General features: G+C 40.2%; 1 protein-coding gene across 5 annotated transcripts in view; it reads left to right on the forward strand.

The window, feature by feature from the left end:
- ADAM17 (ADAM metallopeptidase domain 17) overlaps positions 1 to 20,619 on the forward strand; it is a 51,269-nt gene that overhangs the window by 17,837 nt on the left and 12,813 nt on the right. For all 5 annotated transcript variants that reach the window (XM_064571827.1, XM_064571828.1, XM_064571830.1 and 2 more), the window contains exons 4-12: positions 322 to 410; positions 6,782 to 6,950; positions 8,208 to 8,341; positions 10,118 to 10,207; positions 12,143 to 12,256; positions 13,795 to 13,939; positions 14,048 to 14,136; positions 15,769 to 15,921; positions 20,379 to 20,578. In XM_064571827.1, the coding sequence (XP_064427897.1) occupies positions 322 to 410; positions 6,782 to 6,950; positions 8,208 to 8,341; positions 10,118 to 10,207; positions 12,143 to 12,256; positions 13,795 to 13,939; positions 14,048 to 14,136; positions 15,769 to 15,921; positions 20,379 to 20,578 (1,183 nt within the window). The remainder of the gene's footprint in view (positions 1 to 321; positions 411 to 6,781; positions 6,951 to 8,207; positions 8,342 to 10,117; positions 10,208 to 12,142; positions 12,257 to 13,794; positions 13,940 to 14,047; positions 14,137 to 15,768; positions 15,922 to 20,378; positions 20,579 to 20,619) is intronic.

The following is a 20,619-nucleotide window of genomic DNA, read 5'->3' on the forward strand; positions in this document are numbered from 1 at the left end:
TTCTTAACTTATAATAGGTGAAGTTATTTCGGAAGGACATGTACACGTTTGTTTTTGGTTTTGCTCTATAACACACTCTAGGTAATTCTTACAGGAGGATTGAGGGAAAGAGAAAGGTTTCAAATGAGTTGAGGCTACTCTTTAGGAGTGTGAATATCTTGCTTTTTGCTGGGGCCTGTGTTTCTTTGTGGTAGATTTCTATAGTACCTAGGCAAATTCCACTCTGATGAAGGACCTGATTGATTTTTACTGACAGTAGTGCATAGTTTATTTTTTGATATAAGTATTTCTTAATGATGGAATTTTTTTTTTTCTCTTAAGGTGAGCCTGACTCTAGAGTTCTAGCCCACATAGGAGATGATGATATTACAATAAGAATCAACACAGATGGGGCAGAATATAATATAGAGGTAAATCTATATGTACTTTTTTTTTAGGGGGGGAGCTGTTAAAACCGTTTACCAGTTTTAAGAAGACAAAGGTCTTTAACTATACTTCTTTTTTTCCTTGTGTCTAAAGTTTTTACCAGTGAAGTAGATGATTTTTTTATAAAAAAAAAAAAAAAAGGTAATATTTTTTACATGTCTGAGAGGCTGTCATAAGATACACCCTGTATTTCTAAGTGCCATGATTGAGAGAAAGTTGCATGTGTGGAGTGGATAATGGGAAGAGAAAACTTTCTTTCCTGATTCATTCTTTAATTCTTTCTCTGATAATCCTCCTATAAGTGTAAATGTTCTCAAAGACAAAAGTCAGGTCTTCTTTCTCCCGTTCCCTCCTAGACGCTCAGGAAATACAAGAGCAATAAAAGGTGAGAGTTTGTAGTCTGAGAAGTTAAAAGAGGAAACTAGGAAACTCAGGCTCTGGCCACTCTTCCACTGAAGTACTAGCAGTAGAAACCAAGAACGATATATAACCATGTGTCTGATACTAGTCCAGAAAACAAAATGTTTGCCACAGATTTGTGGATTGAAGTGCTTCTGTTTCTAGGAAGATGAGACTACTCTGGGTAGTAGTGACATCACCAAAACAGAGCACCTGTGGGAAAACAGCAATTAAGGTTGGTCAAAATGAAAGTTTCATGTGTATCTGAGTGCTGATTGGGTTAAGACCGCATGCTGGTGCTATAAATACTATAACTTTTAATAACATCCAGACTGTATGGCCACTAGTCATTTGTCCATCATTGTGAAAGAGAAATGTCTGTCTCTGGCCTTGCGATCTATTTTGGTCTGGCTAGTATGTAGTCTATCTAATGTCAATGTTGTGGGGAGTCTAGCTTACCAGAGTCAGAAAATTAGCACAAATTAAATGAGCATGTACTCCAAAATAGGCAAATCAATTAAGTCTTAAATTTGCTTAATCTTTTAGCTAGTTCGTTTTTTAAAAGTACCGTTATTTTAAAAATACTCCCTGAAATTTTCAGAAAATAGAATATCTAAAATCTAACTACTGGGAGATAGAACTACTGTTAACATTTTGATGAGTATCCTTCCAAATTTTTTTCTGTACATGTATACACAAATAAGTGGTTGTACGGACTTTTTCCTCTAACATTAGGACCATACAGTATGTACAGTTTGTTATCATGCATTTTTTTAAAAAGATTATTTATCTGAGGGGGCGAGAGTGAGAGCGAGAGAGAGAGAGCACAAGCGACAGGGAGGGGCCAGGGGAGAGGGAGAAACAGACTCCCCGCTGAGCGGGGAGCTGGACACAGGACTGGATTCCAGAGCCCGGGATCATGACCTGAGCCGAAGGCAGCCACTCAACCAATTGAGCCACCCAGGCACCCTTGTATTTTTTGTTTAATTTTTTATTTGAATTCAGTTTAGTTAGCATATACTATAATGCATTTTTAAAAATTTAACTATAATTATGAACATTTTTCCATATTAATAAATGAAGATCTAAATTGGGTTTTTAAAAAATATTTTGTTTGACAGCACACAGGCAGGGGGAGCGGCAGGCAGAGGGAGAGGGAGAAGCAGGTTTTCTGCTGAGCAGGGAGCCGGACACGGGGCTCGATCCCAGGACCTTGAGATCATGACCTGAGCCATCCAGGTGCCCCTAAATTAGGGTTTTTAATAAATGCTTGCCTGTTGGTTCCTTGAAACATGGTACCATTTATTAAACCAATCTCCCATTGAGGTTCATTTTTTTTGTTTCCAATTTTTGAAATAAAAAATGCTACAGGGGCACCTGGGTGGCTCAGTCAGTTAAGTGCCTGCCTTCAGCTCAGGTCATGATCCCGGAGTCCTGGGATTGGGCCCAGGGTTAGGCTCCCAAGCCTGCTTCTCCCTCTTCCTCTGCCGTTCCCCCTGCTTGTGTGCATGCATGCACGCGCATTCTCTCTGTCAAATTAAAATCTTTAAAAAAAGTGCTATGGTGAACAGCCTGGGCACACCTTTGGTGCGTGCATATAGTCTCAGGGTAGGAAACTCTGTAGGCTGTACCAGGGTTTCACATTAGCTGCTCCTGCAACTGAGCAGCTGCACATGTTCATTCCTTTCTCTCACTGAGGTGGACGTGGGTCGGGTGGTCCTTCTCCACCTTGTAGCTTGTAGCTTTGATGTCTGGACACATATCGTTTGAGGTTGCCACGGATGGGAAACGGAGCCAGAGAAGCCCACAGCGGTTTCTAAGGGCCGGACTTGGAAGTGGCTACAGCACTTCCACCCAGGTGGGACTGGAACTCTTGTTTCTGACCTGCCTGCAAAGGAGGCTGGGAAAGATCCTCTTGTCTTGTGCTCAGAAAGATAAAACAGTGTAGGGAATGCTCAGTGTTGTTTCTGCTTATTTCCTTAGAAGAATCTGTTTTTTAATTCAAAATGTGTACATGTAGGATCCAAGTTAAATTTCCTCAGATTCCTCACTTTTCTAAATAATTCCTTGGGGAGAATTAGCAATTCTGTTTCCAACCATATCTCCCTATCTCACTAAGTACAAAAATGGATATAATTAATATTTTATTGTGAGATGTTCACTTAAAAGTAAACTCAGCAGGTTTATTGAAGGACTTCTGCATGAGATTAGTAATCTTTTAATAGAAAAAGTGGTTTATACAATGGTAATTTTTTAATTTATTGCATAATTCTTATCTGCACTTAGGTATAAAAATTTTAAAATCTTAGACCTTATGTCTAAGAGTCAACAGGAAAATGTATATATCTTATTTTTAACACTTCACTATTAAACCTTTTTTTTTTTTTTTAAAGATTTTATTTATTTATTTGACAGAGACAAAGCGAGAGAGGGAACACAAGCAGGGGGAGTGGGAGAGGGAGAAACAGGCTCCCGCTGAGCAGGCAGCCCGATGCGGGGCTTGATCCCAGGACCCTGGGACCATGACCTGAGCCGAAGGCAGACGCTTAACAACTGAGCCACCCGGGCGCCCCTCACTATAAGCCATTACTGATTTTATTACCAAAGCTTGCTATTTATATAAATAAGCCTAGGTTAAGCTTTAATTATGATTTTTTTCTCCCCACCTTTTTGCTTTGAAAATGTTCACATTTACAGAAGGATTATAGAATACCCTGCAACCCTTCATTAACTGGTAGCATAATACCATGTTTGCTTTATTGTTTCTTTTCCCCCCCCTGAGTCCTTCGAAAATAAGTTTCAGACATCATGACTCCACCCCTGAGTGCTTTAGTGTGCATCTCCTAACAGTAAAGGTATTCTTCTACATAGCCACAATAACAGTAACACACCTGAGTAAACAAAAATAATTCTGTAATATTATTTAAAAACGCATAGTCAAAATCTCCAGTCATCCTCAAAATCTCCTTCATAGATTCCCCTCCACCCCCACCCCCAATTTAGGGTCCAAGAGGTTCTTGCCTCTTATTTAGTTATTCATCAGATGACTTTTTTCTGGCAACTTGTTAATAATGGTGAAAATAGGATTTGCTTTTACTAGGAGTAATAGTAACTACTTTTATCTTGAAATCTTAATATATAACTGGATTCATTATTTTACATTATCTTCAAGATAGGTGTATCAGTACTTTACCCAATGAAAAAAGTTATCTTCAGATAAGTTACTTGTTGAAGGCACACAGTGCAGGTACAGTTGAGGTTTGAACCTGGGTATTTCTGATCCCAAATCCTGCTCTCTTTTTCTGTGTCTGACTGACTACATCAGGAAACTCTTAATCTGAATTTAGAAATGGTTGATCCAAAAGAAAACATTTTTCTCTTTTCCTATTCGTAGGCCAAATGGGGTTGGTTAGGTAACTTTCTGAGGTTTCTGCTAGCTCTGCAGCTCATTGTTTCTTAAATCTACCTCATACGTGGATTATGAAAGAAGATCCACACACATACATTTGACCTTTGAACAACCTGGATTTTGAACTACATGGGTCCACTTATATGCAGATCTTTTTCAGTAGATGTATTGAAAGATTTTTGGAGATTTGCAACAATTTGAAAAAACTCGCAGATGAACCACGTAGCCTAGAAATACTGAAAAAATAAAGAAGTTAGGTATTATTGTAAGAAAATAGTATATAATACATCTAATGTACAAAATATGTGAATTGACTGTGAATGTTGTTGGTAAGACTTCTGGTTAACAGTAGGCTATTAGTATTTGTTTGGGGGGCACCAAAGTTACATGTGATGGGTTTTCAACTGCATGGGGGGGGTCAGTTCCTCTAACCCCAGCATTGTGGGAGAGTCAACTATATTTAACAGCTTTATTGAGATAAAATTCACATACTCTACAGTTCACTTGTTGAAGTATGTAATTCATTGAGTTTTAGTGTATCCTAGAGTTATGGAAGTCATCACCACCATCAATTTTAGAACATTTTCATCACCCCCAAAAGAAATACCATACCCTTTAGCAGCCCACCACCCTTTGCTCCCAAATCCCCTAGCCCTAGGAAACCACTGATCCACGGTCTCTGTAGATTTGCTTGATCATCATATAAATGGAATCATAAGATGTAGTCTTTTATGACTGGCTTCTTTCTCTTAGAATGCTTTTAAGGTTGGGGCGCCTGGGTGGCTCAGTCGGTTAAGCGCCTGCCTTCGGCTCAGGTCATGATCCCAAGGTCCCGGGATCGAGCCCCACATCGGGCTCCCTGCTCCGCGGGAGGCCTGCTTCTCCCTCTCCCACTCCCCCGCTTGTGTTCCCTCTCTCGCTGTGTCTCTCTGTGTCACATAAATAAACAAAATCTTTAAAAAAAAAAAATGCTTTTAAGGTTCATCCACGTTGTAACCTATGTCAGCACTTCATTTCTTTTTATTGCCAAATAATATTCTGTTTTATGCATATGCCACATTGTGCTTATTCATCAGTTGGACATTTGGGTGGTTTTCACTTTTTTTCCTATTACGGATAATGCTGCTGTCAACATTGGTGAACAAGTTTCTGTGTGAGCGTGTATTTTCAATTCTCTTGGGTTTATACCAGGAGTGGAATTTCTGGGTCATATGGTAACTCTATTTTTAACCTTTTGAGGAACTGCCAGACTGTTTTCTGTGGTGGCTGTACTCCACATTCTCACCATTTTACATTCCATAGTATATGAGGCTTCTGACTTCTCCACATCCTCACCAGTACCTGCCATTACCTATCTTTGATTCCAGCCATCCTGGTGGATGTGAAATTGTGTCCTTGTGGTTTAGATTTTCATTTCCATGATGGATATGGAGGGATGATTTCATATATCCATATATATATAAAATATAAGTGTGTGTGTGTGTATATACAATGTTTTTTTTGTACTTTCCTCACAAGCTGCCTAGTTTGGATAAGATCACCATCCTTTTAGGAACTTGGTTCTTGAATTGGGTAACCTTTCAAATATGTTCGTTCTGATTTACTGTGACCTTGCAATAGGGGAAGTGAAGATTATTTTTTTAAAGTGCTTTCCCTGAAAGAGAGAATGAGTTTTAGGCACATTGCTGCAAGTTTTCAGTCTTTTCTCCTGTGTATAAGATATTCACGGCAAGAAGATACTAAGGAAACAGGAATGAGAAGCATATAGGGCCAGAAGGCTCATCTCCCATTTGTTGCTGTAGGTCGTCACCTGGAGTGGGGTTGGTGTGCAGCAGGCGTTACATAAATGTTTTTGAGTGATGGAAAAGGTTATGCATTTCCTTTTCTGGATCTTTTAAAATGTATCATAATTTGTACAAAATAACTTTTTTCATATACATATAAAACCAAAGGGTGAATAACCCATGTGTTTATTTACCAGCATAGAAACTGAGAAAAATCGAAATGATTTATTTATAAGATTTTATTTATTTGAGACAGCCTGAGAGCGCTAGTGGGGTGGGCGGGGAGGAGCAGAGGGAGAGGGAGAAGCAGGCTCCCCGCTGAGCAGGGAGCCCAATGCGGGGCTCAATCCCAGGACCCTGGGATCATGACCTGTGCCGAAGCAGATGCTTAACCGGCTGAGTTACCCAGGTGCCCCTGAAATGATTTTTTTTTTGATAAAATGACTAGTCCATTTACTTAAATGAATGTTATCTAAAAGCAAAGGATGATGGGGCGCCTGGGTGGCTCAGTCGTTAAGCATCTGCCTTCGGCTCAGGTCGTGATCCCAGGGTCCTGGGATCGAGCCCCACATCAGGCTCCCTGCTCCGCAGGAAGCCTGCTTCTCCATCTCCCACTCCCCCTGCTTGTGTTCCCTCTCTCACTGTCTCTCTCTGTCAAATAAATAAATAAAATCTAAAAAAAAAAAGCAAAGGATGTTGTAAGAATCGAGTATTTAAGAATTCTTATATTTTGCATCTCAATTATGTATGTTTTCTGTTTTAGCCACTTTGGAGACTAATTAATGATACTAAAGACAAAAGAATTTTAGTTTATAAATCTGAAGATATCAAGAATGTTTCACGTCTACAGTCTCCAAAAGTGTGTGGTTATATAAAGGCGGATAATAAAGAGTTGCTTCCAAAAGGGCTGGTAGACAGAGAGCCACCTGATGGTAAGACTTAAAAATATATTTCAAATAAGAAACAAGCGTTATGGCTGTCTTCAGTAGGGGTGGTTGTTAATTTGATTAGTAATTATAAATTTGGCTTGAAAATAGAGTTTTATTCAGAAATTTCTTTAATTCTTTTGCCTATAATGTAAGAACTGAAAACACTAGAAAATAATGGTGACAATAAAGATTGGAAAAAGTCTACAGAAAAGGGAAATTGTGTAATCTGAGAGAAATTTTTTTTGTAAATATCAAAGAAGGATTGATAATACATAGTGTTTAAGTGGATGTGGAGAGGTGGGAAAAATTTTTTGTTTGGGATATTTAGAAATGACAAAATAATAAGTACTGTTGAAAACAATCTTTGGAAAAGTTTATAATCTTTGGAAAAGTCTTGGGAAAGATCACTTTATATATATTTACACAAATAATATTTATTTAAGATTTCTAAATTTTTAAGATTTTATGTGTTTGAGAGAGAGAGAGAAAGCACGAGTTGGGAGGGGGAGAGGGAGAGAGAGGGACAAGCAGACTTTCCGCAACGCAGAACTCCCATCGCAGGACTCAGATCATGACCTGAGCCAAAGTCAGACGCTTAACTGACTGAGCCGTCCAGACACTCCAAAGATTTTATTTTTAAAGTAATCTCCACACCCAATGTCGGGCTTGAACTCACAGCCCTGAGAGTAAGAGTCGCCTGCTCTACTGACTCTGCCAGTCTGGCGCCCCAGGACAGATCACTCTAGGGTCATTTAAAAACCTAACCATCTTGGAGAAATACTCTACTATCCTCATTTTTGAAAACTTAGAAAATATGACTAACATTTTAGTGTATAAATAAATTCTCAATTGGGTGTTTGATAAGAAAAATGACCTATTACCATAAACTCATTTTTAATGTCTGATTATCTTCATAGTTTTACCACTACTTTGCTTAATTTGTAAACTTCTAGAAGAAAATGACAGTTTCATAGCCCAACAATAGATTAGATGATTGTTTTACAAAGTACTTTAGAGTTTCCTTATTTTAAAAATTAAGGAGGCCCTTTTCCTTGGTTTTGAATTCTAAGATTTTAAAACCTCATACTACTTTTTACTTTTCTGTCTTCCTCCAAATTGTTTTTTGGTTGAAGATATCTTTAAGGATACTAAGCTCAAATAATGTTTGTTTCAAAAATATGCTAGATTTAAAGTGTTACTATAAAAAAACTCCTTGTTTTGATGAATTTTGATTTAATAGTGCATACAAATTCATATTAGAGCTTGTTCATCGAGTGAAGAGAAGAGCTGACCCTAATCCCATGAAGAACACGTGTAAATTGTTGGTGGTAGCAGATCATCGCTTTTACAGATACATGGGCAGAGGGGAAGAGAGTACAACTACAAATTACTTAGTAAGTATCTGATACTGGATCAGGTCACTGGACACAAAAATCAAGGTAGGTAGGCAAATTCCATTTAAGAGAAGACTGCTATGGTGTGATATGTAATGAAATGAGATCTGTTCCAGTTGCTCTCTTATTTCCTAAAATAATGGGGAGCTCTCTGAGGTTCTTAAATTACTCTGTAGAGATTCTAGTGTCAAATTTTTGAAAAGCCGTTATGCCCTTGAACTAATATTTTCTGCACATTAGAATTCTTATACATATTAATGTTTAGGGAGAGTTCGTAACATAGACCTCCCTTCTTTATTCAAGTGATCTCTTTGAAAATAGCAATGACGTATGGATGGATGGGTGCTCCAGAGTGGGGAAAAAAAGTATTTGTCTGAACCTTTGTGTATTCTCTGTTTATATGTATATTTCAGAGAAGATGGTCAGTTTGGTTTTTGTTTAAAATAGCTAATTGTTGGAATATAACTTCGTGGAGTAGATGGGACTTTCATGGTCATAACTAACTATAGGGCAAAGATTCAAAGGAAAGATTACAGAAGTATTGACACTGGGTATTTTGAGCCTTTATATTATAATTTGAAAAGCCAAGGGAATCCCATTTCATGGACATTTTTTGTTAGTATGATCTCATTCGTCATGATAACTTGGCACTGACAAAATGTTGTTGAGGGAATAAAAGAGAATGCAGCTATTCATGAATCAAGAGTGTAGGCCCCAAAAGACGCCTTTCTCATTGCCTTGCTTTTTCCGTTCTCTCTGTTTTATTCATACCCTCCCTCACCCTTCTTTCCCTACCCTTCCAGTGTCAAGTGAAAGAATTTATTATGAGGGTAGTAGGAGTAGTGTGTGAAGTCACTGCAGTTCTTGTTCCTAAGTAAGAGAGATTCTTTCTTGAAAAAGTTTCTTAATATGGGTTTGTATTAAGGGGTCTTAATTTACTTTTTTGTTCATTACACCACAAATATGAATATAATGAGAGGTCCAGTCTTAACAGTTGCATTTCTTAGTTTTACACTTACTATAAGCAAAGAACAGTTTTTAGATTTCTAATGTGCTTCACGGTTGCTACAACAAGCCTCATCTAGCCATTTTATGAACAATAGAATAGTCTGAGGAAGAGATGGGTAATGAGTATTATGTTCTTACGTAGTTGGAGTCACCCTTGTTCCTCCTCCCCCCAACCCAGTATTCTCTGTCTACCTCACCTGCCATCCGAAAGCAGAGGACAGAAGAAAGGGGGACCGTCCGGTGGAAGCTCACTCCTCTTTCTCTCTGCCCAGTCCTTGGTGCTGGACTTTGTCCAGTGAGGGCCGGGGGTAGGTTGAGCAGCATCTGTTACTGCCCCTCACCTTTTTCTGAGGAAGGGTTCTGAGGTTCTTGCCGAGAGATGGAGTGGAGATGGACTGCTTCTTAGAAGGGCAAATTTTAGGTACACTGGTTGACTTTTAACTTTCATTATTATAGTTGATTGAAATGGCAGTTTTTTAGAAGCCTGTTACTTGATATTTTGGTTCATATGCAATTGATCACCTAAAATTTGAGATGAACTGTACCACTTCTTGATTCTAATAATAATACTCTTAAGTTTGAGACTAGGAATAATTGTTTTGTTAGTGTGATCAATGACAAAGAATAACATCTTAATGCTAGTTTTGTGATTGGTGGAAACTTGTACAGTGGTATTTTCTCTAAACTGACCATTTTAATCCCTGCAAAATTTATATTATGTTGCAGAGTGGTAATACATGTCTTTCTCTCACTCTTTTATAAACACAGATAGAGCTTATTGACCGAGTGGATGACATCTATCGGAACACTTCATGGGACAATGCGGGTTTTAAAGGTTATGGAATACAGATAGAGCAGGTATTTACCAATGGATGTGGATGTGGCTTTTATTACTCTGCTGAGTGATGTGATGCAGATATTTGTCACTTGTATTCAGAACCCAAAAACTGATCTGCGACTCTAATCTTACAAATTTTCAGATGCCAGTGATTTTTATCTGATAAATTGTATAGTGTTTTTGAATTATTTACAGATTGTCTTTTATTTACAGAAGTCTTTTGTTCTTAGGCTTATTATAGGCAGAAAGCCTTTTTAGGCTGCTGTGATCTCATCTTTCTCTGAATTTATGTTGTTTTTATCCCCTTCATTGTTTCACTTTTTTTGATTATGCTTTATGTCTTTAGTTAGAATGTTGGCACATATTGTTGAAACCTTAGAAAATTTACTCAGAAATACTGTGTACATTTGTAAGGCATTTATGCATATAGAACCAGTAGATCTCTTTTCCCCAGAATTTTCTGGTTTCTTCTAATCTGTGGATAGAGCACATCCAGTAATGGTGTATTGATGTCATCTTAGTTATATCTCATAGTAAACATTGTTTGAAATTGATAAGACTAATTAAAAAGACGTCTGAAGTTGGGTATTGCTTTGGACAGATACTTAATATGTAAATTATTATCTCTTGTTTCTTCCAGGCTTTTTGTACTAAATTAACCATATTCTTATAGGTTCTGTAGTATAGAATTTAGAGATTAAGAAACAAAACTTCTGAAATCATGCATCATACTATATAAATGTTAAACTTTTATAGTACTTGTATGAAACTAAGAGAATTATTTTTCCCTTTTCCATTCTCTTTTACTGTTTTGCATTTTCTTTTAAGTTATTATTTGAATAGGTAATATATACACATGGTACAAAAGCCAGTGAAAAGTAAGTCTCTTCAACCTCTGTCAAACCAGTCCCTTTCCCCAGAGACATCCATGTCACAAGTTTCATAAGTATTGTCCCAGAGATTTTGTGCATGCATAGCATGTGTATGTATATGTGTGTATTTGACACATGGTGGTATGCTCTACTCTTTTGCACCTTGCTTTTTCATTTTGCGAATATGTTGGTGATTGTTCCATTGTGGTACATAGAAAGCTGCCTCACTTGTCTAAAATAGCTGCATCATGTTCAGATTTTAGGGGCCCAATAAATAAAACTCCGTTTTGCCTTAAGAAGTTGGAACCACTTGGAAAAATAGGTGCAGTGTAGGAGATTGAAATACCAGCTTTATAATAATGATAATGGATTAGATGGTGTGATTTAGATGTACAATCACAGTGGGCTTTTGTTTCATCCCAGAATTGATCTTGACCACCCGCCACCAAAGCCACAGAGCCCTCCCCTGTGAGCCTGCCACGTGGTGGCAGAGCAGCCCAGATTACACCCCTCCAGGCAGGTCTAGCCAGCGGAGAGGCTAGAAAGGGCTGAGCTGAGCCTGGCTTTGTTCTTTGCCCTAAACACCCTCACCGGTCGATAACGTTTCATCTCCTTCGGAGGAAAGCCTTTGTTCCCTTTTTATTAAAGCAGGATTAACATGAATTTTTACTGTATGTACAAGGAAAAGCCCCTGTTCTTTATAATCTTTTATTTCTACGGGGTGCAGTGACAGACATCTAATTGTTCTGTGTCTCTGAATCATTGACTATAGTTGGAGTGAATATTTTAGGCTCAGGGAACCCAGGTTCTCATTTTGTCAAACTAAATGTAGAGGAAATAAGAGTTTAGGAGTACATTTATAAATTGATAAGTCATTGACATACATGTTTTCCATAGCATATGCTCCTCAGTTTGTTTTTAAATGAATATTAGAGCTGAAGAATTTTACGGAATTTTGGTTTTAAAACATTTTTTCTAGAATGGTAGATGATCTTATTTTGAATAGCTAAAACAGTGCAGTATTATTTTAGTCTTGTGACTTTTTTCTGAAGTGTTCTAAGTATATTGTCTCTTTAAGTATAGATCCGCATTCTCAAGTCTCCACAAGAGGTGAAACCTGGTGAAAGGCACTATAACATGGCAAAAAGTTACCCGAATGAAGAAAAGGATGCTTGGGATGTGAAGATGTTGCTAGAGGTAGGTGGTGGAGTCCCAGACATGATGCTGTTAGTGCCCTTTGTGGTTTCTAGTACATGGGGCGTGTCTGCATCAATGAAGGGGCGCACTGAGAAAGGTCATTGAAAACCAGGAGCAGCCCACCCCAGCTGATGCAGCAGTGACCTCATCCCTGGAGCAGGGCAGACAGCAAGACGGGCCAAAAAGTTGTGAAAATGAAAAATGCTAGAAAGTGGTACTTCTTGATCTTAATATCTTTGAGAATCTAGTTGAAGTATTGGGACTTTAGAAAATGTATACTCAATATAAACATTTTTTGCACACCATTTTGTTCAGGTTTCTTTGAAACTTATCAGTAGATCTGTTAGGTCAGTAATTGTCAAACAGTATGAAAATGTATTAGTAGAAATATAACTTGAAGATGTGGAAGTTTTCTACAGGATTTAAAAATCTTCGTGACTGTATTCTGGTAATCTGAAGATAGCCTAAAACATTCTATGCCATATGATTCTTGCCTCGACTGGGTATGATTGATCCTTTTTGCCACATATTTTAGTGTCTTGAGTTTGTGTATGTGATCGCTTTGTTGTAAAATCACCTTCTGTGAAGTGATAGTGATCTTTTAATATGTTAGTAGGTGTATTGGTTTCCTGTGGCTGCTCTAACAAGTTCCCGAAAATTCACAGCTTATAACATTTATTTATCTAGTGGTTTCCATGGGTTAGTCCATGTACAGTGTGGCTCATCAGTCTCACGGGGCAAAAATTAAGTTTTCAAAGCTTGAGTGGAGTTAAAGGATATTACCAGCTCTTTTTCCAGGTTGAGATGCATAGAGTGCTGCATGTGTTCAGTACTCCACTTGCCGTCTCTGCGGTGACCCACTTCCCCACCAGAGCTTGAGGCAGCACCGTTCACTTCTCAAGAGGCTCGGCAAGGATTAGGAGTGCCAGTAACAAAGCACTGCAGACTGGTGGCTTAAACAGCAGAAATGTATTTTTCACGGTTCTGGAGGCTGGAAAACCAACGCAAAGTTAAAACAAAAACCCTAGGTGTTTTTGTTGGCTCAGTCGGAAGAGCATGCAACTCTTGATCTTAGGGTTGTGATACCGAGCCCCATGTTGGGTGTAGAGGTTACTAAAAATAAACTTAAAAAAAAAAAAATACATACAAAACCAAATAGAGTCCTTGAAATACTTTAGAGGGATCTGTTTGGTATTAGGTGCCGACATCCCCTGGAAGGAGTAGTCAAGCCCTGAGACTTCCAGAATTGGCATGTCTCCAGGACCAGGCTGCATGGCTTCAACCAGCCCTCTTGGTTTTGAATTGCTGTAAGAAGCTCCCAAGTTCTTCCCTATCCCATCCCCCTCCCCGACTCGATGGTACTGCACTTCTTACCTATGTAGGTGGGTGAAAATTGTATGTAAGGAGCACAGTGCTGCAGTTTTGTGGTTGCTGATGTAGAGCTGCAGTCAGTCATGTGGTATTTTCCAGTGTCTGCTGAAACATCTTTTAGTCTGATGCAATTGTTAGTCTAATTAAGAGTACTTTTTTTCTTAAAGCAATTTAGCTTTGATATAGCCGAAGAAGCATCTAAAGTCTGCCTGGCACATCTTTTCACCTATCAAGATTTTGATATGGGAACTCTTGGGTTAGCTTATGTTGGTTCTCCCAGAGCAAACAGTCATGGAGGCATTTGCCCAAAGGGTAAGTCTTCCATTTGTTGTGTGGATATGTGAGAATGGCAGACTGATTAGATTGTATTGTAATCCTGTATTAAATAAGCAATTTGTCTCTATTTTCTTTGTCCTCTAGCTTATTATAGTCCAATTGGAAAGAAAAATATCTATTTGAATAGTGGATTGACCAGCACAAAAAATTATGGTAAAACCATCCTTACAAAGGTATGTTCTCTTATTTTTTAAAAGGATAGATTTTGAGTTTATTGTAGTAGAACCTCAGTTGTATATATTTATGTAGGTATCTTTAAAAAAAGTAATGCGTACTTTTGTTTCTGCCTAAAAAAATAACATGTGTTTTGGTGGGAAATGTGAAAATAAAAAATATAAAGAAAAAGATAAAAAGCTACCTGTGAGATTTCTTTTGAGACCCATCAGGGTCATTGTTTTTCCTGAAGACACCCCTCCTGGAGCCCTTCATCCTGTGGTTTCTCTGCAGACTACTTGGCTCCCAGTCCTGCAATGTAGCTGTCATTTGAAGACCTCCCCAAACTCCCTCATTTCCTGGACTTCATGTCCGTCCGTCCGTCAGTCCTTGCTTGCTTGCTTGCTTGCTTGCTTCCTTCCTTCCCTCCCTCCCTTCCTTTCTTCCTTCCTTCCTTCCTTCCTTCCATTTATTTATTTGAGAGAGCAAGTGAGAGGGAGAGAGCACTTGAGAGGGGAGGGAGAGGGGAAGGTCAGAGGGAGATGCAGACTCCCCGCCAAGCAGGGAGCCCGATGCAGGGCTTGATAATGGGACTCTTGGATCATGACCTGAGCTGAAGGCAGATGCTTAACTGACTGAGCCACCCAGACGCCCCTGTTCTTTTTCTTGATTTATACCATCATTTTGGTGTAGCTATTTTCCAGGAGCTTCCTAAGAAAAGGGTACATGAGAGGCAAATTGAGATTTTTGCATATCTGTAATTGTGTTTAACCTTCTCTTAAACTTGATTGATAATTAAATTTTCTCAGCATTTGCAGACATCGCTCCATTGTCTTCTAGTATTTTGTGTTACCGTTAGAATCTGAAGTCATTCTGATTTTTTATCCTTTGTATGTGACCTGTTTTTTTCCTCTAGAAGATTTTAGGATCTTGTTTTTGCCCAGGTATATCCATTAGGAATATGTTAGGCACATTCCAGCAAATCCATGCGACTGAAAATCCAACACAGCGACTTAAATAAGAGGTGTGTTTGGTTCAGTCAACAGCAGGGTCATGGATAGCATCCGTGGGTGCTGCAGCAGCTTAGTGATGCTCTCAGGGAGCGAGGATCCTCCCAGTTTTTACTCAGCCCCTTTGAGCACAGGCCTTTGTCCTCATGCTTATCCTCTGCTCACAAGGTGGTTCTGTTCGTGCTGCAGGAAGGAGGACAGAGCCTCATCTGTCCCTTATAAAAAGAACCTCTGGAGTCCCACCCACTGGCTTCTGTTTATATCTCACTGGACAGAATCAGTCATGTGACTGACCTACCTTCAAAGAAATATGGGAAGGTGGCTATTTTAACAGAGTATATTGGCAACCTGAGCAGGATTAGGATTTTTTAAGGAAGGAAGAAGAGGAGAATGGATATTGATAGGAAATACTAGTTTCTGATACACTGGTAGTTTGGCTATGACGTTATAGTTGGTGTTGGTTTTTTATCCCACTGTGTTGGGCCCTTCAATCGTGACACTCCCAACTCCCACAGTCCTACTGCTATTCTGTTGTTGGTCGCATTAATCAGGACCTCATTTAAGAAAAGCAGGGCCTAGTTGGCCACAGCAGCTGACGGTTGGATATTAAGTCATAATGTTTACTTTGCATGATCCTTTAAGGAAGCTGACCTGGTAACAACTCATGAATTGGGACACAACTTTGGAGCAGAACACGATCCGGATGGCCTAGCGGAATGTGCCCCAAATGAGGACCAGGGAGGAAAATACGTTATGTATCCCATCGCTGTGAGTGGAGATCATGAGAACAATAAGGTATGTATCTCTTGGAGCATTTTTAGGTTAGGAAGGAAAGAGGCTGTGTTTAATTATAATGAGAGCGCAGAAAAACCTTCCATTCCGGGGATGGAACTGCAAATTATGAAGTACCTTCAAACTTGGTTGTGTGTTTTAGAGTGAAATGAGGACCATCGAATCTGGTTGAAGCTATCATTTGGACTGTTATCAGAGTTAATTGTGTTGATTGGGGCTATATGAAAAAGTAGTGATAGTAATGGCTTGTGCTGGAGTTCTAGACGGCAAGGTCTGGTGCAAGTTAAAAATTTCATGTCATTTCTTTTTTTTTAAAGATTTTATTTATTTATTTGAGTGAGAAAGCACAGGCAGGGGGAGCAGCAGGGGTAGAGGGAGAAGCGGGCTCCCCGCTCAGCAGGGAGCACCTGATGCGGAACTCGATCTCAGGACCCCAGGATCATGACCTGAGCCAAAGGCAGACGCTTAACCAACTGAGCCATCCACGCACCCCAAAAATTTCATGTCATTTCTTATATAAGCTGTTGTTCCTTTTAACTCTCCTTAATTTGCATGTTTTCATAAACTTTTGCAACAAAATACATAATTTGCCAGACTGTAAACCTCCGGGGGGAAAGGCCCTTGCTTATCTTGTTCACAGTTCTGTCTCCAGTGCCTAGCAGGGTACCTGGCACGTAGCAGTTTGAGTAAATAAATGAACAGTTTGCTGCCGGGGGTTTCTGAGAGTACACGAGTCCGTGGGAGAAACTTTAAGAGTGGCCACGACTGGCTCTTAGACTCTGACCTGAAAGTGCTCACAGACATCTGGTTTGTGCATTTCACTTGAAGTTAAGCAGCACAAAGCATCATGAGAAAAACATACTGGTGTTGTTGCCAAGTTAGAGAGGGCTGACTAACTGGGAAAGATGGTGAAGTATTTCTCTTGGTTTCCTTTTTCAAGCCAGGGTGTGGCACTTTAAAGCCTGGCAGGGAGCTAGAGGAAGGGATTACTTTTGTGTTTCCCTGGCCCTGACCCTGCTTTTGGAAGTTTCTTTCTCGTGTTTTTTTTTGTCATCTTTTTCCTTGGCTATTAAGTATAAACAGTCTCTTCCTCTCTTGCTTTGCACCTTAAGTTTTGTATTTCCTCTGCTTGACAGCTTGCGCCTGAGGCGCTTTGCCCTCTTCGTTTGCCTGTTCTTCCGACTTGTCACATACCCTGTTGAATTTTCCTCTGTTTTTCATAGTTGTCTCTGTATTTCATTTTTTTTAAATTATTTATTTTTAGAGAATGTGTGCACGAGTGGGATGAGGGGCAGAGGCAGAGGGAGAGAATCTCAAGCAGACTCCCTGAGGAGCCCAACATGAGGCTTGATCTCATGACCCTGAGATCACGACCTGAGCCAAAACCAAGAGTCAGATGCTTAGCCGACTGAGCCACCCAAGCGCCCCTGTCTCTTCATTTCTAATCATGTACATTCTAGCTCAGTGCTATTCAGTAGAAGGTTCTGGCATGACAGAAACATTCTGTATTAAACAGCAACCCCTAGCCATAGGTGGCCATTGAGCACTCCACATGTGACCGGAGAGACCAAGTAACAATTTTAAATGCTGTTTTATTTTATTTTATTATTCTTTTTAAATTATGTTTTATTTAAATTCAGTAGTGATTGCCTGGGATTGGAGCTGGGAATGGGAATTAACTGAAAAAGGACATGAGGGACCTTATTGGGACACGTCCACAAGTTGATTTATCGTGATGGCTGCACCACTTGGTAAAGTTATTGGAAATCACTGATTTGGACACTTGAAATGGGTGAATTTTGTGATATGTAAAATATGCCTTAAAACTATTTTTTTTTTAAGATTTTATTTATTTATTTGACAGAGACACAGCGAGAGAGGGAACACAAGCAGGGTGGGTGGGAGAGGGAGAAGCAGGCTTCCCGCTGAGCAGGGAGCCGGATGTGGAGCTCCATCCCAGGACCCTGGGATCATGACATGAGCCGAAGGCAGACGCCTAACGACTGAGCCACCCAGGCGCCCCATGCCTTAATAAAGCTCTTGAAAAACAACAACCACCCAGTGTGGGAGCAGAGGGGAAGTGGTGAGGGTACAGAGGAGTTAGGAAGCCATGAGTTGATCATTGTTGAAGCTGGTGAGGGGCATGTGGGCGTTCACAATACCATTCTGTCCATTTTGCAGCTGTGTGAACATTTCTCTAATAGAAAGTATGAAGTATGTGGTGAGGAAAAAGAAATTGTAATAGCCACATTTGGCTCCTGGCTGTAGTATTTACACAGTGCATTCTATAGTCATTTGCTTCTTTGTTAGGAGGATGGTGTGAGTACTTTGGGGGAAATTATCTTACTTTGCAGACTCTTGCTCTACAAGTTCTCCGTAGTGAAATTTTCCTGTGAGCTCTTCCATGGCCTTGTAATGACTTCTAAGGAGAATAGTGCCTGGCCAGAGCCTCTTTTTTTTTTTTAATTCAGGAGGTTGGGGCACCTGGGTGGCTCATTCGGTTAAGCATCTGCTTTTGGCTCAGGTCATGATCCCCCAGAGTCCTGGGATTGAGCCTCACATCGGGCTCCCTGCTCAGCAGAGATTCTGCTTCTCCCTTTGCCCCTCCCCCTGCTCATGCTTGCTCTCTCTCAAATAAGTAAAACCTTAAAAAAAATAAATTTAGGAAGTGCCCGTCATCCACATTGGGCGTAGAGCTTACTTTTTAAAAAAAGAAAAAAACACAGACAACTCTTGGGGCACCTGGCACGTGACTTTTGATCTCAGGGTTGTGAATCCAAGCCCCATGTTGGATGTGGAGCTTACTTAAATAAAATGTGCGGGACAAGAAAAGGAAGTGCCAGTTTATCAAAAAAGAACAATTTATCCATTTATTTATTTTGTCCCAAACACATCATATTTAGTGTATTTTCTATTAGTTTGGTTTACCCAAGTAGTGATCCTCTTGTAAAAAGATACTGGGTGTCTTCTAATCTACATTTTAAATGAATTCCTTAATAAAAATGTTTGTAACTAGATAAAAAGCACTCCAGTTTCCTTGACCTCGAAAGACGGGGCCTGGTACCTCTCACAGACAATCTGCTGAGAAGTGATGTGCCTCGGGCCTCACTGCGGTCAGATGGCACGAGGGGGGTAAGCTTGTAGGAGGGCTTGTTGGCACAAGAGGAGAGAGTGTGGGACGGGTGCAAAGAGAAGGCCAGAGGTCTTCAGGGAACGTGAAAACCACGTTCCTCTTAGCTCTGCCCAAGGGCCCCGCCACTCGGGCGTGTGGCTCTGATAAGATAGTGAGGAGGCTGCTTACTGCTTCAGTGTGAATTCTGATTTCTTAGCATCTGATCTCCCATGAGTGAACTGATAAAATTGAGTTCATGAATCTGCAGTGCTTGTGAGTAAACCCAGCAAATTCTAACTGCCCGAGGCCTAGACTGAGATAACCAGACCTTAAATATCTTTACCATAGAATAAATGGGAAGATCCTTTAAAAAAAAGCCTGGTTAATATTTCTGTTTCAGGTGATAAGGTCTTGGATATCATTGTAAAAGCAATCCTTTCGGTATCTGACTCAACGATCAAGTTACCTTTGGAGGGTCCTGTGTTCTCTGTTCCCCAGGGGCTTCATGGCTCTCGTCTGGGGCAAAATGAAGCCATTTTAGCAACTGTGCAGCAAGCACTTGTGAAGACCCTGCCTCAAGAAATCACTGCACAAGTTTCCCTCAAGTCTTTTACTCCCTTTCTTGCTAATTTCAGATGGTTTGGGAAATGGACTCCATTTCGGGGCTCCCGGTAAAAATCCCCAAATTTATAAGGAGGCCATTGCCCTGGTTCTATATTGCAAGTGGAGAAGCGAGGGTAGAGGCTTCCTTTGGGACATGGGTCACCTGCAGAAATCTCAAACTGAAAATTATGGAGACCCATGTGAATGTTTAGGTAACAATTTGGATTTTTATCTTTTAATAGACTGTATATAATATCCTACTTCTTACTATGCTTATCTCTTTAAAAACTTGGAACATGGGTCATTTGTACACATAGCCCGGGCAAAGAGAAGGAAGTAAATCAGAGGTAGACTCGTCATGTGCAGGAAGGTGGTGGTGTGGGCCTTATTCTTGTCACTGCAGCAGTGTCAGGTGCCATCGGCGAGTCGGGGGGGTGGGGCCGGACCGTGGGTCCTCTCGATGGGACTGACTGGGATGCGTGGTCTCCGTGTTTGTACAGCTTGCCTGGGAAGAATTTTAGGCTTTTAACCAAATTCACACCAGCTTCTGAGCACCCAACTGGGGGACAGCTTGATTCCCTATAGCTGGCCTTTTGAGGTGACAGTGATGGAATTTGACAGACCTTTGAGGTGGCTGTGATTTTGGCTGTTACAGTAAGAGTTTGTCTCTAGAGAAGAAACACAAACACTACATGGGAATGATGTCTTGTCAATTTGGTTCCTTTGTGGCCTTTTTTCTTGTAAGATGTTTTCAAACTGCAGTAAGCAGTCCATCTATAAGACCATTGAAAGTAAGGCCCAGGAGTGTTTTCAAGAGCGAAGCAACAAAGTGTGTGGGAACTCCAGGGTGGACGAAGGAGAGGAGTGCGACCCTGGCATCATGTACCTGAACAATGACACGTGCTGTAGCAGTGACTGCATGCTGAGGGCGGGCGTGCAGTGCAGGTGAGCTCGGGGCCTGAGAATCGGGAAGGGGGGTGTGCTCG

The sequence above is a fragment of the Mirounga angustirostris genome, unplaced genomic scaffold, assembly GCF_029215605.1.
Source record: "Mirounga angustirostris isolate CCGP_5_RB_7025 unplaced genomic scaffold, mMirAng1.0.hap1 SCAF_10, whole genome shotgun sequence".
Lineage (NCBI taxonomy): Eukaryota > Metazoa > Chordata > Mammalia > Carnivora > Phocidae > Mirounga > Mirounga angustirostris.